The sequence below is a fragment of the Pongo pygmaeus genome, chromosome 19 (assembly GCF_028885625.2).
Source record: "Pongo pygmaeus isolate AG05252 chromosome 19, NHGRI_mPonPyg2-v2.0_pri, whole genome shotgun sequence".
In the NCBI taxonomy this organism is placed as follows: domain Eukaryota; kingdom Metazoa; phylum Chordata; class Mammalia; order Primates; family Hominidae; genus Pongo; species Pongo pygmaeus.
This window is the reverse complement of record NC_072392.2, coordinates 82757943-82780728: the sequence shown is the minus strand read 5'-3', so window position 1 is coordinate 82780728 and position 22786 is coordinate 82757943. Positions and strand designations below refer to the sequence as shown.

Sequence of the window (22786 nt, the reverse complement as noted above, 5' to 3'; positions counted from 1 at the left end):
AGCCTGTGGTCGTCTTAACTAATAAATGTGATTTTTCTTCCCATTCTCTCTTTTTATTTATTTGCGTATAGGCCTTTTACCTGGTGTGAGTTCCTGAATGTGGAAAACACCTGGCAGTAGTACCTAGCTTTGCAGTTAATTAATGTATTTGCTTTCCAGCAATACTGTTGGACTTTCTAGCTGGCCTTTTTTTAAACTGTTGTATACACTTGAACTATTTCCTGAACCTGGTACAGCACTTTACTAATGACAAAAAAATTTTACTCCTAAATTACATCGACTAAATTGCTAAGCTGTTACCCCCTCTTAATAAGGTAGTTGGTAGTCTCACAGTGAAATAGAGATTGTTCCTTTCTACTGAACCTCTTTAAAGGTTTCCGAAACTGAGGCTGGTATAAGAAATCATGGGCTTTGGAATCAAACTCCTCTTCATTTTGGGTATACCACTCTTCCACTTTCTGGGCGGTTCTTAAGGTCTTGACCTATTTAAATAGAAATTGTAAAATCAGAAACCTGCGATGTAATCATGAGTCTCTTAATAAAACAGTCACGAGTCTCATTGTTTTGATGAACCCATAGAAGGGGGCCCTGGAAGAAATTACACGTAGGTGGTTTTGTCTGTCACCAGGAGGGTTTAAGACGTGCCTGGGCCCCTTGCTTTATTTCTAGTGCATTCCCAGGTGAGGCAGATGCTGCTGGCTGGGGACTGACCTTTGGAAGCCACTGCAATATTTAAAGTGACTGTACCACTACTCTAGTCACAAAGCCTACCGCCCCCCTCCCCGGGAGCTTAAGCGTCAAGTCAACGGCTCTGGGGTTAGGCCTAGGCCACCTGGCGGCAGCATTTGCCTAGTTAAGAAGGCCTGGGCTTACAAACCATCGTAAAGGACTAAAACTGTTTAAATGGAAACCAAATGCCAAATTTAGTCTAAAAGTGCTTGATTGAGGTGTATATAGAAGGTGATTTGGATAACACTGAAGTATTTTAATTTTCCGGACTGCAAAACAGTGGCAGAAGGAAGTGACTCAAGTGGCTACAGCACGGTTATAAATAGGTGGGAATAACCTTTACTGGTGCTTACGAGGAAATAAAAAGATCAATGTGAGGGGAGGGGCGCGACGCGAACGGCAAGCTAGTAGAGAACCACCCGAACCGGCGCCCGCCATGGTGGGCGGGGGAACGGTTGCGGCCGGAACGCGGACATGCGCTTCCGGGGTGGGGCCTGCCGTCCGCAAGCACGCTCACCTCCGTTGCGCCTGCGCCCTGGCCTCCCGGGATTCTGTTAACGGTAGTGGCGGCTTGTTGGGATCCGCTGAGTGATGGGAGTGTGTGCTCTTTAACTTCGGAGAGAGATGCGCTCTCGTGTAGCCGTCAGGGCCTGCCATAAGGTCTGCAGGTGCCTGTTGTCTGGGTTTGGGGGTCGAGTAGATGCGGGGCAGCCGAAGCTGTTGACGGAAAGGAGTAGCCCCAAAGGAGGGCACGTGAAGTCGCACGCGGAGCTCGAGGGGAACGGCGAGCACCCAGAAGCCCCCGGGTCTGGAGAGGGAAGCGAGGCGCTGTTAGAGATCTGTCAGAGAAGGCATTTCCTAAGTGGAAGCAAGCAGCAGCTTAGCCGGGATTCTCTTCTGAGTGGGTGCCACCCCGGCTTCGGACCCTTGGGCGTAGAGTTGCGGAAGAACCTGGCCGCAGAATGGTGGACCTCGGTGGTGGTGTTCAGGGAGCAGGTATTCCCGGTGGACGCCCTCCACCACGAACCAGGCCCTTTGCTACCCGGGGACAGTGCCTTCAGGTTAGTTTCTGCAGAAACTCTACGCGAAATCTTGCAAGACAAAGAGCTGAGTAAGGAACAGCTAGTAGCATTTCTTGAGAACGTATTAAAAACTTCTGGGAAACTACGGGAGAGCCTTCTTCACGGTATGCTTCACGATTTCATGCTTCAAAACAGGTGTCGGGTGGAAAGGCGAGGCAGCCTTGCTGGATCTTGGGGATTGCAACTGGCCCTTTATTCCCATGCAAGGAAGTTAGCTAGTTCTCATCTTTTTGAAGGAGTCGAGTATATTAATAGTGCTCTACCCTGGAGAAAATTGGTCCATGGAATCATTGCTGTTCCTTAAAGAATCTGTCCGAAGGACCTGGGAACGCTCTCAATTTCACGGGGCAACTTTTGAACACAGTGCTGTCATTTAGTGCAATGTAGTCTAAGTGCATAAGGAACTAAAAAGACATTTTGAACTTTTCTTAGATTTATTCTAAGTAGAAATGTTGAAATTATAATTCTGAAACTATTTCATGTATATCATAGGATAAATGAATGCCGGGCACAGTGGCTCACGCCTGTAATCCCAGCATTTTGGAAGGCAGAGGCGGGTGGATCACCTGAGGTCAGGAGTTCGAGACCAGCCTGGCCAACAGGGTGAAACCCCGTCTCTACTAAAAAGACAAAAATCAGCCGGCCGTGACGGCGAGCGCCTGTAATCCCAGCTACTTAGGAGGCTGAGGCAGGAGAATCGCTTGAACCCAGGAGGCAGAGGTTGCAGTGAGCCGAGATCACACCACTGCACTCCAGCTTGGGTGACAAGAGCAGAACTCCGTCTCAAAAAAAAAAAAAAATTCAAATAGTTGGGTTAGTTGTTATTAGGAACCAAGATTTTCATTGTAAAAGAAGAGATAATATGTAAAAGAAGGTACGTATAAACTAATGTTAAATATGGATTGGTAAATTAAGTATGAATTGGTAAGTTAAATATGAATTGGTAAATTAAAATTGAATATGGGTCTCACTCTGTCACCCAGACTTGAGTGCAGTGGTGTGATCATGGCTCACTGCAGCCTCGACCTCTGGGTTCAAGTGAACCTCCCACCTCAGCCTCCCAAGTAGTTGGGACTACAGGCGCATGCCACCACACCCAGCTAATTTTTGTGTTTTTCGTAGAGATGAGGTTTTGCCATGTTGTCCAGGTTGGTCTTGAACTCCTGAGCTTAAGCAATCCGCCCATCTTGGCCCCCCAAAGTGTTGGGATTACAGGTGTGAGCCACAGTGCCCAGCCTCATGATTTTTAAAAATAGATTTCCTAACTTTCTTCGTTTAAAGTTCCTAGAAGCAATGACCCTCAGTAGCAATGAGAACACCTAGTGCCCAGATCCTGGTTCCTTTTTTTTTTTTTTTTTTTTTTTTGAAACGGAGTCTCGCTCTGCCGCCCAGGCTGGAGTGCAGTGGCGCAGTCTCGGCTCACTGCAAGCTCTATCTCCCGGGTTCGCGCCATTCTCCTGCCTCAGCCTCCCGAGTAGCTGGGACTAGACTACAGGTGCCTGCCACCAGGCCTGGCTAATTTTTTGTATTTTTAGTAGAGACGGGGTTTCACCTTGTTAGCCAGGATGGTCTCCATCTCCTGACCTTGTGATCCACCCGCCTCGGCCTCCCAAAGTGCTGGGATTACAGGCGTGAGCCATTGCGCCCGGCCTCCAGATCTTGGTTTCTAAGATGAACCAGTACTGGGAGAAATGGCTGATTCTGGGTCTGGGGTTAGGGAAAGTACAAGGTGAGTTTGAAACACTTTATGGTGCTAAAAAGCAAAGAATTGCTTGAAGACTAATGGGTCATATAAAAAGGTCACAGATGCTGGCTTGAGGAGGGTTGTCACTGGCCACATCTAGGACAAATTGAACATTAAGATACATATTAATGGTAATGGATCATAACACATTGACTAAAATCTAAGAGTCAATAGTATTAATCAAAAACGAATAATTGAGCCTAGAGGTCGGGGGCGGGGGGAAGAGGTAGAGAAAGGTTATGTTTTTACAGAAGCTCTGAAATAGATGTAAAAGGAAAGATACATTACAATATTCACCATTTCATGATATTGCAAACCCCGATATCATTGATTCAAGCAACAGTCATCAATGGATTCTAAAATATTGGGTGAAATACTGTTGGGGAGCAGGATATTATTGGGGAGTGGATATTTACTACCTTAACCAAGTAATCAAATTTGGTGTCATCAGTAGTGGAATAATTTGATAACATGTTCCTCATGTTATAATGCAATAAGATACACACATCTATTATGTAGTATTTTGCTAAAAATGATTAGCCGAAATTAAATCATAAGGAAACAATCAGACAAATCCCAAATGTGAGACAATCTATGACTAACCTGGACTCACATCAAAAGTCAGTGTCATTAATAGCAAAATTAAGGGGGAGAGGAGGCAGGGGAAATGTTCTAGATTCAAAGAGATGAAAGAAACCTACTCAGAATGCAGTACATGAATCTTAACTGGAAAGAAAGAGAACAGTAAAAAATATTTGGGGTGAAAATTGGAACAAAAAAAGTATCAGCCATATGTTAGATTATATTGTGGTATTATGGTTAACTTTTTATGGTGTTATAATGGTATATAGGAAATATTTTTATTTTTAGAAGATGTATGCTGCAGTATTTGGGAGTGAACAAGAAAAAAATGTGGCAAAATGTTGATAATTGATGAATCTAGGTAAAGGGTATACAAGTGTTCATTGTATATGGATGTTTATTTTTTCAACTTTCTTATAGATTTGAAAATCTTTGTCGGGCGCGGTGGCTCATGCCTGTAATCCCAGCACTTTGGGAGGCCGAGGCAGGCAGATCATGAGGTCAGAAGATTGAGACCAACCTGGCTAACACGGTGAAACCCCGTCTCTACTAAAAATACAAAAAAAATTAGCCAGGCGTGGTGGTGGGCGCCTGTAGTCCCAGCTACTCGGGAGGCTGAGGCAGGAGAATGGCGTGAACCCGGGAGGCAGAGGTTGCAATGAGCCAAGACCCTGCCACTGCACTCCAGCCTGGGCGACAGAGTGAGACTCCATCTCAAAAAAAAAGAAAATCTTCAAACTAAAAAGTCGGGGTGAAACTACCTAGAATTAAGTGGTGATCAATAAGATCTCTCTTTTTTTTTAATTTTTTTTTATTTTTTAAAGACAGGGTCTCACTCTGTTGCCCAGGCTGGAGCACAGTGGCACCATCCCAGCTCACTGCAACCTCGGCCTCCCAGGCTAAAGTGATCCACCTCCCAGCTTTCCAAGTAGCTGGGACTACAAGGCACACACCACCATGCCTGGCTTATTTTTGTATATTTTTAGAGATAGCGTTTTGCTGTGTTGCCCGGTCTGGTCTCAGAACTCCTGAGCTCAAGCAATCTGCCCACCTTGACCTCCCAAATCCCATGAGATTATAGGCTTGGCCACCAAGCTCGGCCAAGATCTGTCTTTATAGCTCCATTAATATTTGTATTGCCGTATTAACATTATTACTACTATTAATGTGTCTTGACAAAAATGATTTGGGTTTGTGGACTAGATGTATACAATGATTGATTTATCTTTTGACAGGTGCCTTGGAACACTATGTTAATTGCCTGGATCTGGTAAACAAGAGGCTACCTTATGGCCTTGCTCAGATTGGAGTGTGTTTTCATCCTGTTTTTGACACTAAGCAGATACCAAATGGTGTTAAAAGGTATAAAAAGTGGCAAATAACTTGGCCTTATATTTAAATAGTCAAAAACCAGTCATTTCCACTTGGGATAAATTATATAATTTTCAGATAAGCTAACTTCCTGATATGTTTTATATCTAAAGAATTGGTGAGAAGACTGAAGCTTCATTAGTATGGTTTACTCCTGCAAGAACTTCAAACCAGTGGCTTGATTTCTGGTTACGTCATCGACTCCAGTGGTGGAGAAAGGTACTGCAATAATTACCTTTAATTTAATAGTTAATAGATAAATTGTCTTAATGTGTCAGTGGTAATTCTTCTGACATACAGGAAATTTTATTTGATGTATGTAGCTATTAATATATCATACAAATAAACTCTTTGTAACGATTTTCTTGTTCTAGATTACAAAGTTACTTTGGTAAAAACATTTGTTGGGCTCAGATGTGTTTGTTAATAAGCATTTCTGTGTAAGGTAAAATTCAAAGCCCTCACCTAGCATTCCTGGCTGATGTAGAGTTTGACCCTTGACCATTGTCACAGCTTCAGCCTTTGCTACCTGCCTCCATGAACTTTCCATATTAGTCAAAATGGCTCTGTAATTGATGATCAAGTTTTAGTACTCACTGAAAAAAAAGAGTTGAAGTAAGCATTTTTGTCTTGCCATGTGTTATGTTACCACTTCCCGACTCAAACATCCCCAAATACCCATTTAAACTGTATGAAATAATCACGAGTCATCAAGAACTTCACAGAAGGGTAAGAATGAGGACTATGTGATACTTTCTTCTTTATCCCACTTTAGTCATGGTTAACTTCCCCTCTTCTTCATTGGCCATAAAAGGCTGGATAACATCAACAGTTTTTTCTCTGTAATTCTTTCCTACTAAAAAACAGTATGTTAAGCAATATACTCAGTATTTTCACTTTTTATTTTATTTTTGTTGTCTTTTTTTTTTTTTTTTTCCACAAGTACCAGTCATCTTTTATTTGGAGGTTAATTTCCATTAGGATATGAAAGGATTCAGCAACAATCGAGATTGTGTTCCTTATGGAGGGGCTCCAGCCAAGAAGGTTGTTGGGGGAGTGCAGAGCGTGTCTTCTTCAGTGGTACTTGCGTAGCCGCTCGTGCTTGAGCTCCTTGTAGGAAAGGCAGTAGATGGAGAGCATGTACCCTGCCAGCACAATGGTAAACCCCGAGATGCTCCCCTTCTTCACGTTGTTGTACTTGTTGTAGTACCAGTAGTAACCTCTTTGAAACGCTCCATCAAGGCCACTAGGGCTGAAGTCCCACATCAAGATCCAGCTTGGCAGCTCCCCTAGTCTGACCTCCAGAAGTTTCTTGTCCTTCACTGGTACAACTGACTCCATCTTGGTTTTTTTAGAGACATAGTCTCACTCTTTTGCCTGGGCTGGACTGCAGTTGCACAATCACAGCTCACTGCAACTTCTTTTATTATTTGTAGAGATGAAGTCTTGCTCTGTTACCCAGGCTGGTCTCGAATTCCTAAGCTCAAGCGATCCCCCTGCCTCAGCCTCCCAAAGAGCTGGCATAACAGGCGTGAGCCACTGCACCTGGCCAGTATTTTCACTTTTTAAAAATTAAATTTCAGCAACCTGTGGTCCCAGCTACTCTGAATCCTGAGGCAGGAGGATTGCTTGAGGCCAGCAGTAGGAGGCAGCAGTGAGCTATGATTGTATCTGTGACTAGCCACTGCACTCTAACCTGGGCAACAGAATGAGACACATCTCAAAAAAAAAAATGTAAATTAGAATAGATTTTAAAATTTGTATTTGGGACTTGACTAGTTTCGCACATTTGCTGAATAAAAAGTATTGGACAATTTAAATTCTTAACAGATAATTATGGGAGTTAAATTAGCATTTATTTAAATATGTTAAGACAAACTTAAATTTTCTTTTCCAGTTTGCCATGAGTCCATCTAACTTCAGCAGCAGTGACTGTCAGGATGAAGAAGGCCGGAAAGGAAACAAACTTTACTACAATTTTCCCTGGGGAAAGGAGCTAATAGAAACCCTGTGGAACTTAGGAGATCATGAACTTTTACACATGTATCCTGGCAATGTGTCTAAATTACATGTATGTTTTACCTGGAGCTCCTATGTATTTTTTACCCAGATTCTCTATAATCATTTCCGAACCATTTGAGAATAAGGTGCAAACATGGTGTCTTAATACTTCATTGTGTATTTTTCAGATGCAGAGACACTCACCTACAAAACTACAATCCAACCATCAAAATCAGGAAATTAACAGTAATCCACTATTGCCACAGAGCCCTACAAATTGAACTGATTATCTCAATAATGGCCTTTTTAGGTCCAAGATCTTATCTTTCATGTAGTTGTCATATGCCTTTACACTCCTTCAAATGAACAATTCCTCTTGTCTTGCGTGACCTTGACATTTTTGAAGAGTACAGTCTAGTTAATCTGTAGAATATGCCTTGGCTGGGATCTGTCTGCTGTTTCCACGTGATTTATGTATTTTTGTCGGGAGTACTACAGAAGTGGTAGTACTGAGAAGCTGTCTTCTCAGTGTGTCATATGAGGAGTGTTACTGGTGATGTTAACTTTTATCATTTAGTTAAGATGGTGTCTACTAGATTTCTCCAGTGTAAAGCTAATAAATAGTTTGTACTTATTAATTAACTAACGGCCAGGCGTGGAGCCCAAAGTGGCTCCAACACTTTGGGAGGCCGAGGTGGGAGGATCATGAGGTCAAGAGATTGAGACCATCCTGGTCAATGTGGTGAAACCCCGTCTCTACTAAAAATACAAAAATTAGCTGGATGTGGTGGCTTGCCCTTATAGTCTCAGCTACTTGGGAGGCTGAGGCAGGAGAATCACTTGAACCCAGGAGGTGGAGGTTGCGGTGAGCCAAGATCGTGCCACTGCACTGCAGCCTGGCGACAGAACGAGACTCTGTCTCAAAAAAAACAAACAAACAAAAAAAGTAACTAGTAATTAATAAGTGTTGTGGGCAGATACTTTAAGATGATGCAGATAATTTCTTTGTCACCAAATTTTGCCTTACTGGTTGCAGCATCCGTTGATGATTCTTGCCCAGATCAGTTATTAATGTGAGGTTTGCCAAATGGTGATTTTTTTTCTTTATTTGAGACACGATCTCACTCTGTCACTCAGGCTGAAACACAGCGGTGGGTGATAGCTCACTGCAACCTCAAACTCTTGAGCTCAAGCAATCCTGCCTCAGCCTCCCAAGTAGCTAGGACTACAAGCATGTATCACCATGCCCGACTAATGGTTTAATATTTGTAGAGATGGGGTCTAGCTTTGTTGCCCGGGCTGGTCTCGAACTCCTGGGATGAAGCAGTCCTCCTGTCTCAGCCTCCCAAAATGCTTGGATTATAAGAATGAGTCACCATGTTTGGCCATGTCACCAAATTTTGCCTTACTGATTGCAGCATCCCTTGATGATTCTTGCTCAAATCAGTTACTACAATGAGGTTTGCCAATGGTGTTTTTTTCACCTTCCCTTTTTTTTTTTTTTTTTTTAAACCAAATTCCATCATTCCTTCTAGATTTACTGGTCAGTAATATACTGTAGAGCTTTTCCTTCTCCCCCATTTTTTTTTTAAATTGGTATTTCACAGATTACTTTCTCAGAGGGTTACAGTGTGTTACTGTCATTATTTATTTTGATGGTCAAATTGTCCTAGACTTGGCCAGTGTCCTTTTGACATATTTCCATCATTGTCTTGACGAGCACTTCTTTACCTTTTGTAGCAATATATTGTTCCAGGATCATCAGTGAGCCAAGACTGTGCTACTGCCCTCCAGCCTGTGCAACAGGATGAGACCATGTCTCAAAAAAAAAAAAAAAAAGAAAAGAAAAGATATATAGCAAAAACATAGGAGTTTATATATAATGAGTAGAAAGTAGATTAATTTTTATTTTTTTATTTTTTGAGACGGCGTCTCACTCTGTTGCCCAGGCTGGAGTGCAGTGTCACGATTCCCAGGTTCAAGCAGTTCTGCCTCAGCCTCCTGAGTAGCTGGGACTATAGGTGTGCGCCACCACGCCCGGTTAATTTTTGTATTGTTAATAGAGACAGGGTTTCACCATATTGACCAGGCTGGAATTTTTAAATATGAATAACTAATGAAAAACTAGAAGGCTTAACTGGTGAACATTTTCATTTAATTCTACCACCATCACACTTCATTTTGGGGTATTCAGCTCTCAAATGAAACTTACTGGTTAATTATCATAGTTAAAGAACAGCTCAACCTTGTGACTAGGGATTTAAAGATGATTTTTGTATTGTGGCTATTAGTGTCTTATTTTGTTCTTTTTTTTCTTTTGTATGAAGAATGGGGTCTCACTATGTTGCCCAGTCTGGTCTTGAACTCCTGGGCTCAAGCTGTTCTCCTGCGTCTGCCTTTCTGAGTGCTAAGATTACAGGTGTGAGCCACCATGCCCAGATTATTTTGTTCTTTTATTGGTATCATTTTCACTAATGAAGAGTTTTCCTATTGCAGAAATTTTTCTCTTCCATGACATTGTTCCTTTTCTGTTTCCAGAGTTCACAAAATTATTCATCATTAGTTGAACATGTTATAAAATATGAAGTAGAATTTTTGTCATTTAGTATGCTTTCTTAAAATGTTTCTGAGGCCATTTCTTTTTTTAAAATTATTTAATAGAGATGGGGTCTCGCTGTGTTGCTCAGGCTGGTCTTGAACTCCTGGGCTCAAGCGATCCTCCTGCCTCAGCCTCCCAAAGTGCTGGGATTATAGGCGTGAACCACTGCACCCAGCCTCTTAGGCCATTTTGTATCTGTTTTTAGTTGATTTTATAGTTAATGTCCAAATATATTTTTTAGAGAACAGTGAAGCAGACCAATAAAGGCTGAAGAACAGTTAGGATAGAAAAGAATTTATTCTGGATGGTGTGAGAAATCAGATATTGTTGGAAGAGTTGCCACCAGATATCCTGACATTGTTGGATATCCAATTTTCAAAAAATTAGAAAACATTAAACAATCTTTTTTGTTTGTTTTAAATAGGGATGGGATCTTGCCATATTGCCCAGGCTAGTCTCAAACTCCTGGGCTCAAGTGATCCTCCTGCCCTGGCCTCCCAAAGTGCTAGGATTACAGGAGTGAGTCACTGTGCCCGGCCTAAAGCATTCTTCATAAAGATTCAGATTTAGATTTTGTTTGATTCAAATCGCACCACAGAATCTTTCAGTACTTGAGTTTGTCTTTTTTTTTTTTTTTTTTTTTTTTTTGAGATGGTTTCTCACTCTGTCAGCCAGGCTGGAGTGTAGTGGCACAATGTCTGCTCACTGCAGCCTCCACCTCCTGGGTTCAAGTGATTCTCATGCCTCAGCCTGCCGAGTAGCTGGGATTACAAGCATGCACTACCACTCCCAGCTGATTTTTGTCTTTTTAGTAGAGATGGGGTTTCACCATGTTGGCCAGGCTGGTCTCAAACTCCTGAACTCAAGTGATTCGTCCACCGTGGCCTCCCAATGTGCTGGGATTACAGGCATGAGCCACTGCTCCCAGCCCAGTTTATCTTATTAACTATCAGTTCTATCTATAACTGTGAAATACAACTGGTAGAATAGAGTCCCAGGTATCGAAAGTTTACTTCCTTTGAGGGCAAATTCTTGTGAATCTTTAAAGTATCATATGCAATTCAAATAGGTTTAAAATGTCAGTACGTATATGTATTAATGAAGACTGTGGTTGATCATGAATAATTAACAGAAGCTGAGGATTTAAATTTGTGGGGTTTTCTCTCTTTTTTTTTTTCTTTTTTTTTTTTTTTTTGTTCTGTGACTGTAGCCAAAGGTGGTTATTTAAGTATTTTTAAAAATTACATGAATATCCAGGTGAACAATGATTTACAAAAAAAGAAAGATGAAAGTGGAACTGTTTTTATCCAAAACTTAAAAAATTTCTAGGATTGAAATTTTTAAGAAATTTGAAATGATTCCTCTTCAGTTTAGAGAAGTCAGTCTGTTTATCGATACTTAATTCATATCATGTACTGTGATGTAGTTTGTTTTCATAATTATGGCTTTAATGCAAAAAGTAAGTTTTTAAAAGATTTTTTTTTAATGAAAATAACTTTACATTTCAGAAAATTATACTCCAAACCCCTTTCCCTAAAGCACACCATTTTTTTCCCTAAGGCCTCTTCTGAATAATCAGCAAACAATTTTTACTTAAAAGTGTTACCTTTCTAGGCCGGGCGCAGTGGCTCACGCCTGTAATCCCAGCACTTTGGGAGGGTGAGGTGGGCGGATCACCTGAGGTGAGGAGTTTGAGAACAACCTGGCCAACGTGGTGAAACCCCGTCTCCACTAAAAATAGAAAAAAATTAGCCAGACGTGGTGGTGTGCGCCTGTAGTCCTAGCTACTCAGGAGACTGAGGCAAGAGAATCACTTGAACCCGGCTGGCAGAGGTTGGCAGTGAGGCGAGATCGCGCCATTGTACTCCAGCCTGGGTGACAGAGCGAGACTCCGTCTGTATTTAAAAAAAAAAAGTGTTACCTTTCTGAATACTAACTCTGAGCTCGGAAGCATTAAAAAAATAGTCTGTAGGGCTATTGAAAAAATTGATGCCTAGGTCCCACTCCAGTTGAGTTTGTTCAGAATCTCTGGGATAGAGCCCAACCAAGCACCATAGTTTTAAAATTCACATTTGGGCCTCGCTGATGGAACACTGAGCTCACTGAGAGAAGAGAATGCATCTTTATCGTCTTCGTGGGCCCAGTGCCTACCACAGGCCTGGTACAGAGTGGGTGCTTTGTAAAATGAAACTTTACTTTTGTATTCTGATTGTGTAAGTCTTAAATATGTACTTGGGAGGCTGAGGCAGGAGAATCACTTGAACCTGGGAGGCAGAGGTTGCAGGGAGCTGAGATCATGCCACAGCACTCCAGCCTGGCCAGGTGACAGAATGAGACTCTGTCTCAAAAACAAAAAAAGTTCTGTGAAATGATTATTTTTCTTCTGTTTTTCTGTGAAGGGCCGAGATGGACGAAAAAATGTGGTTCCTTGTGTTCTGTCTGTAAATGGGGACCTAGACCGAGGCATGCTGGCCTACCTCTATGATTCTCTCCAGCTGACAGAGAACTCCTTTACAAGAAAGAAAAATCTTCATAGAAAGGTGCTGTTGATATTTCAGAGATAGACTTGGGAAACTAAAAATATGGGTTTGTTTGTTTGTTTTCTTAATGTTAGTGTGCTTGGTTTCTAACATAAACTCTGAATAATAAATTTAGTGCATGTAGTCTAAGTATTTTTCAGTTTTTTTAGAATCTGGCCACAGGAATAAGAATCAGGTTCTCACAAAATAGAACAAGGCATCCCTAATAAGTAATCCCAAAGGCATTTCTGTTTAATTGTGAACAGACAGCTGTCTCTATGACTCCTACCCCTAAACCTTTCCATTGGGAGCTTCCATTTGTATCAGAAGCTGAAACATTGGTACATAGGAGGAAGAAAGACCTGATCAGGGAGACCTGTGCTATTGACCTCTCTGCCCCAGGTATCTGGCTTCTGGTCTTGTGCCACATGGCTGGTTCCTGGATCAGAGGAGCTAGATGTGGGCCTGGAAAAGCTGATTTTAGTGCATGAACATGCACTTGGAGCATGTTCATGGGTCAGAAAATCGAGAGGAGAAGTTGAAGTTATAGGAGAGAAAAGAAATGATTAATGGGGCAAGATGAAGGAAACAGGAGGGGTCAGGATGGGATCAAGAGCCCAAATATCTCCTGAAAAGGAGCTATTTGAAACAGCAGGGAAGGAAAAAAAAGGATAGTGAGATATAAAAAGGCTACTGAGCTTTTTGGCCTTTGAAGGACATTTTACTGATACCCTCTATTTTCTCAGGGAGTTAGGAGGCACTATTAGTTTAAATGTGGAAGAGTGGGGGTTTAAATGGCACGAGTGGGGAGTAGTCATATACCCTTTGAACATAAAAGGAAGCTGCCCCACATCAAAAGTTTTAACAAATAATGTTGAGTATTCAGCTGGGATTGGGAACCATGAGTTTGTAGAAAACCACTCTGCTTAGTTAAGTGATTTATTATACAGTGTTCATTTAGCCTGCTATAGCCATAGAGAAGTCTGATTATAGAATTGTTCTGGGGAATGGGGTTTATAAATGGTGTGCAGCTAACAAAGGAATCCTTTCTTTTTCTTACACTCCACTTCCAAACCATCAGCAAATCCTGTTTGACTCTAACTTCAAAACATATCCTGAGTCTGACCACTTCCTAGCCTGTCTACTGCTACCACCCTGCTATAAGCCACCGCCACCCCACCTCCCCCGATAGAGTGGCCCTGTTAAAAGGTGCATGTTGTGTTGCTCCTCTGCTCAGAACACTCCAGGGAAGCTTCTCATCTCACTCAGGAAAAACCGAAGCCCTCTTTTTGATCTGCTGTTCTCCACCTCACTCAGTCTGCTCCAGCAGCACTGACCTTGCTATTTCTAGAACATGCTGGAGATGCTGCCAGCTCAGAGCCCTGTCATTTGTATTCCCCATTGCCTAGAGTGCTCTTTCTCCATCATCCACATCTTGTCCCCCCACCTTTCGAGTGTTTGCTCAAATGTCACCATAGGGAGAGGACCTTTTCTGACCACCTTAAAGTTGCTGAAAACCTCCCCGAGCCTGCCCCTTGCCAGCATGTTCCATCTTCTTCCTTTTTTAGCACCTACTACCTTCACATATATTATTTACTTATTTTTATTGTCTTTCTCCCTGCCATGAGAGACAGAGATTTTTACCCCTAGCACCTGGAACTGTTCCTGGTATCAGAGGCATTAAAATGTTTGTTGGATAGATTAATGAATGAGAAGAGAAGGCTGGGCTGAATGGCTCATGCCTATAATCCCAAAACTTTGGGAAGCCAAGGTGGGTGGATCATTCAGGTCAGGAGTTCGAGACCAGTCTGTCTGGGCAACATGGCAAGACTTCATCTCTACAAAAAAATACTAAAACTAGCTGGGCGTGGTGGCATGCACATGTAGTCCCTGCTACTTAGGAGGCTGAAGTGGGAGGATGGCTTGAGCCCAGAGGCGGGGGTTGCAGTGAGGCAGTGAGTGGAGCATTCTAGCTTGGGCAACAGAGCCAGACCCTTAAAAAAAAAAAAAAAAAAGCAAATTTCATTTAAAAATTTTTTTAATTCAAAAAAATATATATAAAAAGAGAAGAGCAGTAGGTTTTGACAAGAGAGAGAAAGTTGAAATAGTAAGCCACGTGGTCCAGGCTGGTAGGGTCCAAAGTGATGCTGAAAGAAGCATTTTGACTGAGGGAGTTGTCAGAAAATGGGAGGGTCTCAAGTTAATTTGGTTTTTTTTGTTTGTTTGTTTGTTTTTTGAGACAGGATCTCACTCTGTCACCCAGACTAGAGTGCAGTGGCACGATCTTGGCTCACTGCAGCCTTGACCTCCCGGGTCAAGCATTCTTCCCCTCTCAGCTGCCTGAGTAGCTGGGTCTACAGGCATGCGCCACACCCAGCTAATTTATTTGTATTTTTTTGGTAGAGAGAAGTTTTCACCGTGTTGCCCAGGCTGGTCTCAAACTCCTGAGCTCAAGGAATCCACCTGTCTCAGCCTCCCAAAGTGCTGGAATTACAGGCATGCACCACCATGCCTGGCCAAATTAATTTCTTTCTGCCAAACATCTAAGTGGAGAAATCTGGGGGGCAGCTGAGTATGTTACTACATGGTGTTTTTATGACCTCAGCTAACTTCTATTTTCACACAGAAAATTATAACTATTAAGAAACTGTTTGTTAATACTTGTGTTATATTTAAACAAACTATGCTTTTTCCCCTTTCCTGTCTTCTCTTTCCCCCATTTAATTGCCTTAGGTACTTAAACTTCACCCTTGTTTAGCCCCTATTAAGGTTGCTTTGGATGTAGGAAGAGGCCCCACATTGGAACTAAGACAGGTGAGTTAAATGAGTTTAAATGTCATGATTTTAATTACAGATTGAGTACTATCCAAAACGCTTTGGACCAGGACCATTTTGGATCTCGGATATTTTTGGTATATTTGCATTTCTAATCCAAAAATCCAAAATCGTAAATGTTCTGATGAGCATTTCCTTTGAACTCAAGGTTTCAGGTTTTGGAGCATTTTGGATTTCGGATTTTCTGATTAGGGATGCTCAACCTAACCCTTACTCTAAGTAAACTTGATAGCTTGCCATTTAAAATTTTATTTTGATTCATTTGCTTTTTAAAATGTTTTAGGTCGGGCGCGGTGGCTCACGCCTGTAATCCCAGCACTTTGGGAGGCCAAAGCGGGTGGATCACGAGGTCAAGAGATCGAGACCATCCTGGCCAATATGGTGAAACCCCATCTACTAAAAATACAAAAATTAGCTGGGCGTGGTGGCATGCGCCTGTAGTCCCAGCAGGAGGCTAAGGCAGGAGAATCACTTGAACCTAGGAGGCAGAGGTTGCAGTGAGCTGAGATCACACCACTGCACTCCAGCCTGGGCGACAGAGAGAGACTCCATCTCAAAAAAAAAAAAAAAAAAAAAAGGTTTTAATTTGCCTGGCCAATATGGCAAAACCTGGTTCTACTAAAAATACAAAAATTAGCTGAGCATAATGGTGTGTGCCTGTAATTCCAGCTATTCAGGAGGCTGAGGCACAAGAATCACTTGAACCTGGGAGGTGGAGGTTGCAGTGAGCTGAGATGGCGCCACTGCACTCCAGCCTGGGTGACAGAGCAAGACCCTGCTTCAGAAAAAAAAAAAAAAAAAAAAAAAGCTTTAATTAAATAATGAACTGTGGGTAAGTACCGTGATTATATATAATTTTGAAGTGTGTTAAAGAAGCTGAATATAGTTCAGTGGGTTTGCTGTTCATGCCCATTCATAGTTTCACTTTTTAGTGAGTGAGTAGACATAGTAATTAAAATATTTGTACACATGTTAATGAATTCTTTCTTTCCCCTTTGAACTTTTTATTTATTTATTTATTTATTTTGAGACGGAGTCTTGCTCTGTCACCCAGGCTGGAGTGCAGTGGCACGATCTCGCCTCACTGTAACCTCTGCCTCCCAGGTTCAAGCAATTCTCCTGCCTCAGCCTCCCTAGTAGATGGGATTACAGGTACACACCACCACACCTGGCTAATTTTTTTAGTATTTTTAATAGAGACAGGGTTTCACCATGTTGGCCAGGCTAGTCTCCAACTCCTGACCTCAAGTGATCCGCCCACCTCGGCCTCCCAACGTGCTGGGATTACAGGCGTGAGCCACCGTGCGTAGCCTTTCCCCTTTGAACTTAACACTTTTGGTAACTGACTATATTCAGATATTCTAGATCTATAATTTTATTTTGATTTTTCTAATTTGTTCTAATGATTAAATACTCTTAAGAAAGGCCATGGGGGATGGCTTTCATTTCGTTCCAGAGACTCCTTCAGCAGTCATCATTTCTGTCTGGGTGATTGAGACCCAGCCCAAACCTGAATGCGGACACTAAAAAGATTTAAAGACTTTGAGAGTCCCCCAGCTTTCTGACCCTGGCTTTTGTGGAGAGGTCTGGGAAGATGGGAGATAGTGAGCTCAAAGAAGGAGAAGATAATGGCTTATGTCCCACATTTTCTCCCAGGGTATGGAAGCTTCCCTAATACCCTTATAAGCTAGAAAGCTCCTAGGATGCTGTAGCTCAGTCACCATTTAATAACGTCTGGAGAGATTTGTGGTTGTCCTAAGAGTGGGAGGGTGCTGCAGGCCTCTCCTGGAGGCCAGGAATGCTGCTGAACACCCTGGGTCAGCAGTGCAAGGGTGAGGAACCCTGCTCTGGACTGTTGGTGCTAGACTGTTAAGGGGGTTTTAAATTTTGCTTTGTTTTGCCTCCCTATTGCTTGTAAAGAAAACAGTAAAGTTTACTGTGTCATTTATTCATCGTTACTTCTATATTTCCAGTCAAGCTTTGTCTCCAGCATTCCAGTGAAATTGGTCGATCAGTCTCTTGAAACATTTTCCGTGGTTGGCTTCTGGAGTACCACTCTCCTTTTCCTCATCCTTTTTCTTTCCTGGCTCTTCTGCCTCTTCCTGACTTGGTGGTATAACCTAGGGCTCAGGTCTCACCTCTCAGATGAGGGCTGTGAGTTCATACAGCCCTTTGGATCTCCTGGTTTTTTTCTGACAGAATCGTTTTGATTTTGTTTGTGTTTTGAATGATACTAAGGGTAATAAAAATTCTTACTTGGTATGCAATTTCTCAGAAGATTGGCATTTAGTACTCAGCTTTGCTATGCTTAATTACTTCATTTTCAGAAGAAGTATACAATTTATAAAGTATATGATATGGAAGTTATTATTAGCATCACATAATTAAAGAAACATACCCATTTTAGAGATTGAAGAGGGTGATTTGTGGCTTCACAAAAATAGAATAATCATTCTACCTACCATTATTTCTTTCATATTTGAAGTTTTTCTATTTCTTTCTAGGTTTGTCAAGGGCTATTTAATGAGTTACTAGAAAATGGGATTTCTGTGTGGCCTGGTTATTTGGAAACTATGCAGTCCTCATTGGAACAACTTTATTCAAAGTAAGAATTGTATTTTCATTAAAGAGTGTATTTATTCAAGAGTTTTTTATTATGTTTATGAATTACAGAAACAAATCTCTTCTAAATTTATATATAAAAAAATTTAAATTATTCCTCACTTTCCCTTTTACAGAATTAAAGTAAGAATTGTATTTTCATTAAAGAGTGTATTTATTCAAGAGTTTTTTATTATGTTTATGAATTACAGAAACATCTCTTCTAAATTTATATATAAAAAATAATTTAAATTATTCCTCACTTTCCCTTTTACAGAATTATGTGTACTTAGTTAATTGCCTTAGCAGGGAACAGTATGCAGCAAGTATGTTTGAGCACATGCTATGTGCAGTTCCAAGACTAAATGTCATGAAGTATGTATACCTCAGCTTATCCATTTATGGATGAAAGTATGTATGTGGAAAGCATGTGTTGAATCAAGACTGAAGGAATATGAGTGGAATGCCTTTCTTTGCTGGCATTGTGGTCCATTCTGAGACTGAGTGGAAGGGAATTATATTCTGGAGGGATAGTCTATTCTAGTCTTCTAAGGGATTGGCACCTCTGTTCACCCAATTGCTCAAGACAGAGAAACTGGCTATCATCCTTAACTCCTCCCTCTTCCTTATTCTCTACATCCAGTCTATCACCAAATGCTGTCAGCTTGCTTCCTAAATATATCTCAAATCCATCTCTGTCTTCACTGCCACTACCCAAGTTAGAGTCACCAATATCTCTTGCCTAGATTATTGAAATCATCTCCTAATTGAGCTGTGTCTAGTCTTACCCCATGCTATTTCATTAATTGTTGTTTTTAAATAAACTAATCCATTCTTCTTATTTTTTTAAAACTTTTTGCATTGAATATGTATCTTTTGGGTGAAAAGTTGTGAAGCATTGTGTTTTGATCTTCAGTTCTCTGAAAATTTGTTAAAATACACCTTCCAGGCCGGGCGCAGTAGCTCACACGTGTAATCCCAGCACTTTGGGAGGTCGAGGCGGGCAGATCATCTGAGGTCAGGAGTTCAAGACCAGCCTGGCCAACATAGCAAAACCCTGTCTCCACTAAAAATACAAAAAATTACCCGGCCATGGTGGCTTGTGCCTGTAGTCCTAGCTACTTGGGAGGCTGAGGCAGGAGAATTGCTTGAACCCAGGAGGCAGAGGTTGCAGTGAGCTGAGATCAAGCCACTGCACTCCAGTCTGGGCGGCAGAGCGAGACTCCTTCTCAAAAAAGAAAAAAAAACACCTTTCAGATGATGTCCAAAGAAAAGTAGTTTTCTATAATTAGAGCATCTAATGGTTTTATTATGTGTAAAATGAAGGGGCAGCATTTGAACTTTCTTGTCCTCTCAGGTTCTAAAATCTTATCCTTTGAGCCATGTGGACATTATCAAATTGCAGTTGTTCTTTATATGATAAAGGTTTTATTGTCCCAGGATATTTTTATGAAAATAGTATTAAACACATACTATGTTTTATGCGCTTTGATATAGTAGTGAACAAGATAGAAAAATTTACTTTTTTTTTTTTTTTTTTTAATAGACAGAGTCTCACACTGTCGCCCGGGCTGGAGTGCAGTGGTGTGATCTCGGCTCACTGCAACCTCCGCCTCCCGGGTTCAAGCGATTCTCCTGCCTCAGCCCCCCGAGTAGCTGGGATTACAGGTGCCTGCCACCACGCCCAGCTAATTTTTTGTAGTTTTGGTAGAGATGGGGTTTCACTATGTTGGCCAGGCTGGTCTCGAACTCCTGACCTCGTGATCCGCCCACCTCAGCCTCCCAAAATGCTGGGATTACAGGCGTGAGCCACCGCGCCCGGCCATACTATTCTTGTTAAGCTTATATTCTAGTAGGACAAAATAGGCAATAAATAAACAGAGAAATAAAAAGTTTCTGATGGAGTCCTACAAAGGAAATAAACAGTAATGAGATAGTGTGACTTGATAAGCATACAGAAGGTCAGCCGTGTGTCTATATGTTTGGTTATTGCTGAACTGGAAGCTATAAGCTAGCATACTCAGTAATAAATGAAACATGATTTTGGTGTAATTTGTTATACTGAATTGCATCTTTATTGTAATATTGTTTATTGTAAGAGACTTCAGTCTAAAATAATTGTTCTTGGATTGCATCCAAGAACCAAAAGGCTGAGGTTATTATGAGATTCATCTGTGATATCACCCCAAATGATGTATTGAGTTACCAGTGTTTATTCTCAGATTTTGTTTTCTTTTATGACTTTTCAGCTCTAGCAATAAGTTAGAAACTGTCTGAAAATTTTACTTTAAATACGACTCAGAAACTTTAAAAATGTTGGGTTTTTTTGGTCCACTCTCAAGCCCTGAGTTTGTGACTCTTGAGAGTGCATGAACACTGAATTACATCTGGCAACGTGGAGGAATTTATCATTTACATTTGTGCTCATGTGTCTTTAACTACTTTTTTCTTAGGTATGATGAAATGAGTATCCTCTTCACAGTTTTGATTACTGAAACTACTTTGGAGAATGGATTAATACATCTGAGAAGCAGAGACACCACAATGAAGGAAATGATGCATATATCCAAATTAAAAGACTTTTTGATTAAGTATATATCATCAGCTAAGAATGTATAGATTTTTATATTTGTGTAATAAATGTTCTTCTCTCCTAATTTGGTTGTCTTATGTTCACTTAGATTTATTTCTAGCCCCTTTGCACTTATGAAGTGGACATTTGTGGTGCTTGCTTTCATTCAGTGTTTATATTTTTGATGTCTTTCATTGTATCAGGAATATGTTCAGCTATAAGAAACAAAAATCTACTATACTGGATTAAGCAAATTGGGGTTTGTTTTTCTCATATACAAGAACTCTAGAGGGTAGACTGTCCAAAGCTAGTATTACTGTTTCTATAGTTAGGGACCCAGGCACTTCCCTTCTGTTCTGCCATGTTTAGTACACTGGTGTTTATCTTTATAATTGTTGCTTCAGGATCATAGGTGACTGCTGTATTTCCAGCCTAATTATCATTCTAGTTAGGAGAAAAGTTGAAGAGACAAGAGCTAGTCAGCCAAGACTCTTCCCTTTTAAATTAGGAAAGTAAAAACTTTTCCAGACATCCCAGTCGGAAGATGTCTTTACATCTCTTTGGTCAAAACTAAATCACTATGCAAGGGAATGAAAATGATCTGATTTAGATCAAACGCAATTTATGCCTTGAGGCTGCAATAGTATCTTACTCTCTCAGAAATGGGCTTTGTTACCAGGAAGGAAAAAGTCTTTATGGAATCTGCCACATTTATACTGTCAGATATCAAAAATTAACCTAAAACTAAACTTTTAAAACTTAGAGTATTTATGGATTTTTGAAAAGCAACTAAAATATATGTTAGATGTCATCTATTGCAGTTTGTTTCCTGTCTAATATCTATGTTTATAAGAAATCTTTTAACTTTTATGTGTTGATATGATTATGTAAAATATCCCATTGTTACCAACTTGACAAAAATTCCAACTGATAGTTCCTGTAAAATATTTCAAAAGTTTGGCTAACTTATCTTAATTGATTTTACTTGGTAGGTTTTTCTTTTTTTTTTATTTTAATTTTAATTTTTTTTGTAGAGACAGGGTCTCACTATGTTGGCTAAGCTGGTCTTTCACTCCGAGCCTCAAGTAGTCCTCCTGCTTTTTGACCTCCTGAAGTGGTGGGATAACCAATTTTGAGCCACTGCACCCAGGCTTGTTTTGGTTATTTTATGCTTTTTTTGTTATGGAGAATTTTAAAAGCAGACATATAATTGTACTAATCCTATGTACTGATCGTCTAGCACCAACAACAATCAACCTTTGGCCAGTCCCACCTCATCCACTAATACCACCCTTCCATATTATATCAGTAATTTATTTATTTACATTTATTTATTAATTAAGAGACAGGGTCTCACTATGTGGCCCAGGCTGGTCTCAAACTTCTAGGCTCAAGTGATCCTCCTGTCTCAGCCTCCCAAAATATGGGGATTACAGGCATGAACCAACTCGCCTGGCCTCCTTGAATATTATTTCAAGGCAGATAGCAGATACCATTTAATCTGGAAATATTTAAGGATCTTTTGTTAATAACCACACTATTATCACATTAAAAAAATAATACTACATGATATCAAGGAATTACTTACAATTTTCTCAGGTATGATAGTGGTAGTATGTTTATATTTTTCTTTTTAAAAAAATCCTTGTCTGACAGATACATATGTTTATGGTATCTGAGACTTGCTTTATAATTCTCTTTAAAAAAAAACTTTTTTAAGTGGTAGGAGATGAAATAAGAATAGCACTGAGTTGGCCAGTGGCTGACACTTGTAATCCCAACCCTTTGGGAGGCCGAGGCAGGTGGATTACCTGAGGTCAGGAGTTCGAGACCAGCCTGGCCAACATGGTGAAACTACTAAAAATACAAAAAATTAACTGGGCGTGGTGGCGGGCGCCTGTAATCCCAGCTACTTGGGAGGCTGAAGCAGGAGAATCGCTTGAACCCAGGAGGCAGAGGTTGCAGTGAGCCGAGATCACGCCATTGTACTCCAGCCTGGGTGACACAGTGAGACGCTGTCTCAAAAAAAAAAAAAAAGGAAGTGGTAGTAGTGTCTGGTTGTTTCTTTTTTGGGGTTGCCAGCAACCATTGATTAATACCTCAAGTGGTGGGTTCATTAAAGCTTTAAAGCTTGCAAAATGGTGATATTCT

At 40.9% G+C, this 22786-nt stretch overlaps 2 protein-coding genes across 3 annotated transcripts; one reads left to right on the top strand and one right to left on the bottom strand.

The window, feature by feature from the left end:
* Positions 1-549: 549 nt before the first annotated feature.
* On the top strand, positions 550-20720 carry POLG2 (DNA polymerase gamma 2, accessory subunit). Of its 2 annotated transcripts, XM_054458015.2 has the most exons (8): positions 550-1915; positions 5373-5499; positions 5622-5727; positions 7406-7579; positions 12508-12648; positions 15361-15441; positions 17967-18067; positions 20517-20720. In XM_054458015.2, the coding sequence occupies exons 1-8, from the start codon at positions 1354-1356 to the stop codon at positions 20680-20682; spliced, it is 1458 nt and encodes a 485-aa protein (XP_054313990.2). In that variant the 5' UTR covers positions 550-1353; the 3' UTR covers positions 20683-20720. The 2 variants fall into 2 exon arrangements, with proteins under 2 accessions (XP_054313990.2, XP_063512375.1); XM_063656305.1 differs by lacking the exons at positions 17967-18067; positions 20517-20720 and adding an exon at positions 16919-17273.
* LOC129017434 (ATP synthase subunit f, mitochondrial-like) lies at positions 6424-6859 on the bottom strand. The gene has a single exon (XM_054458017.2). It carries the CDS (start codon positions 6847-6849, stop codon positions 6583-6585), a length of 267 nt encoding a protein of 88 aa, XP_054313992.2. The 5' UTR covers positions 6850-6859; the 3' UTR covers positions 6424-6582.
* Positions 20721-22786: the final 2066 nt, after the last annotated feature.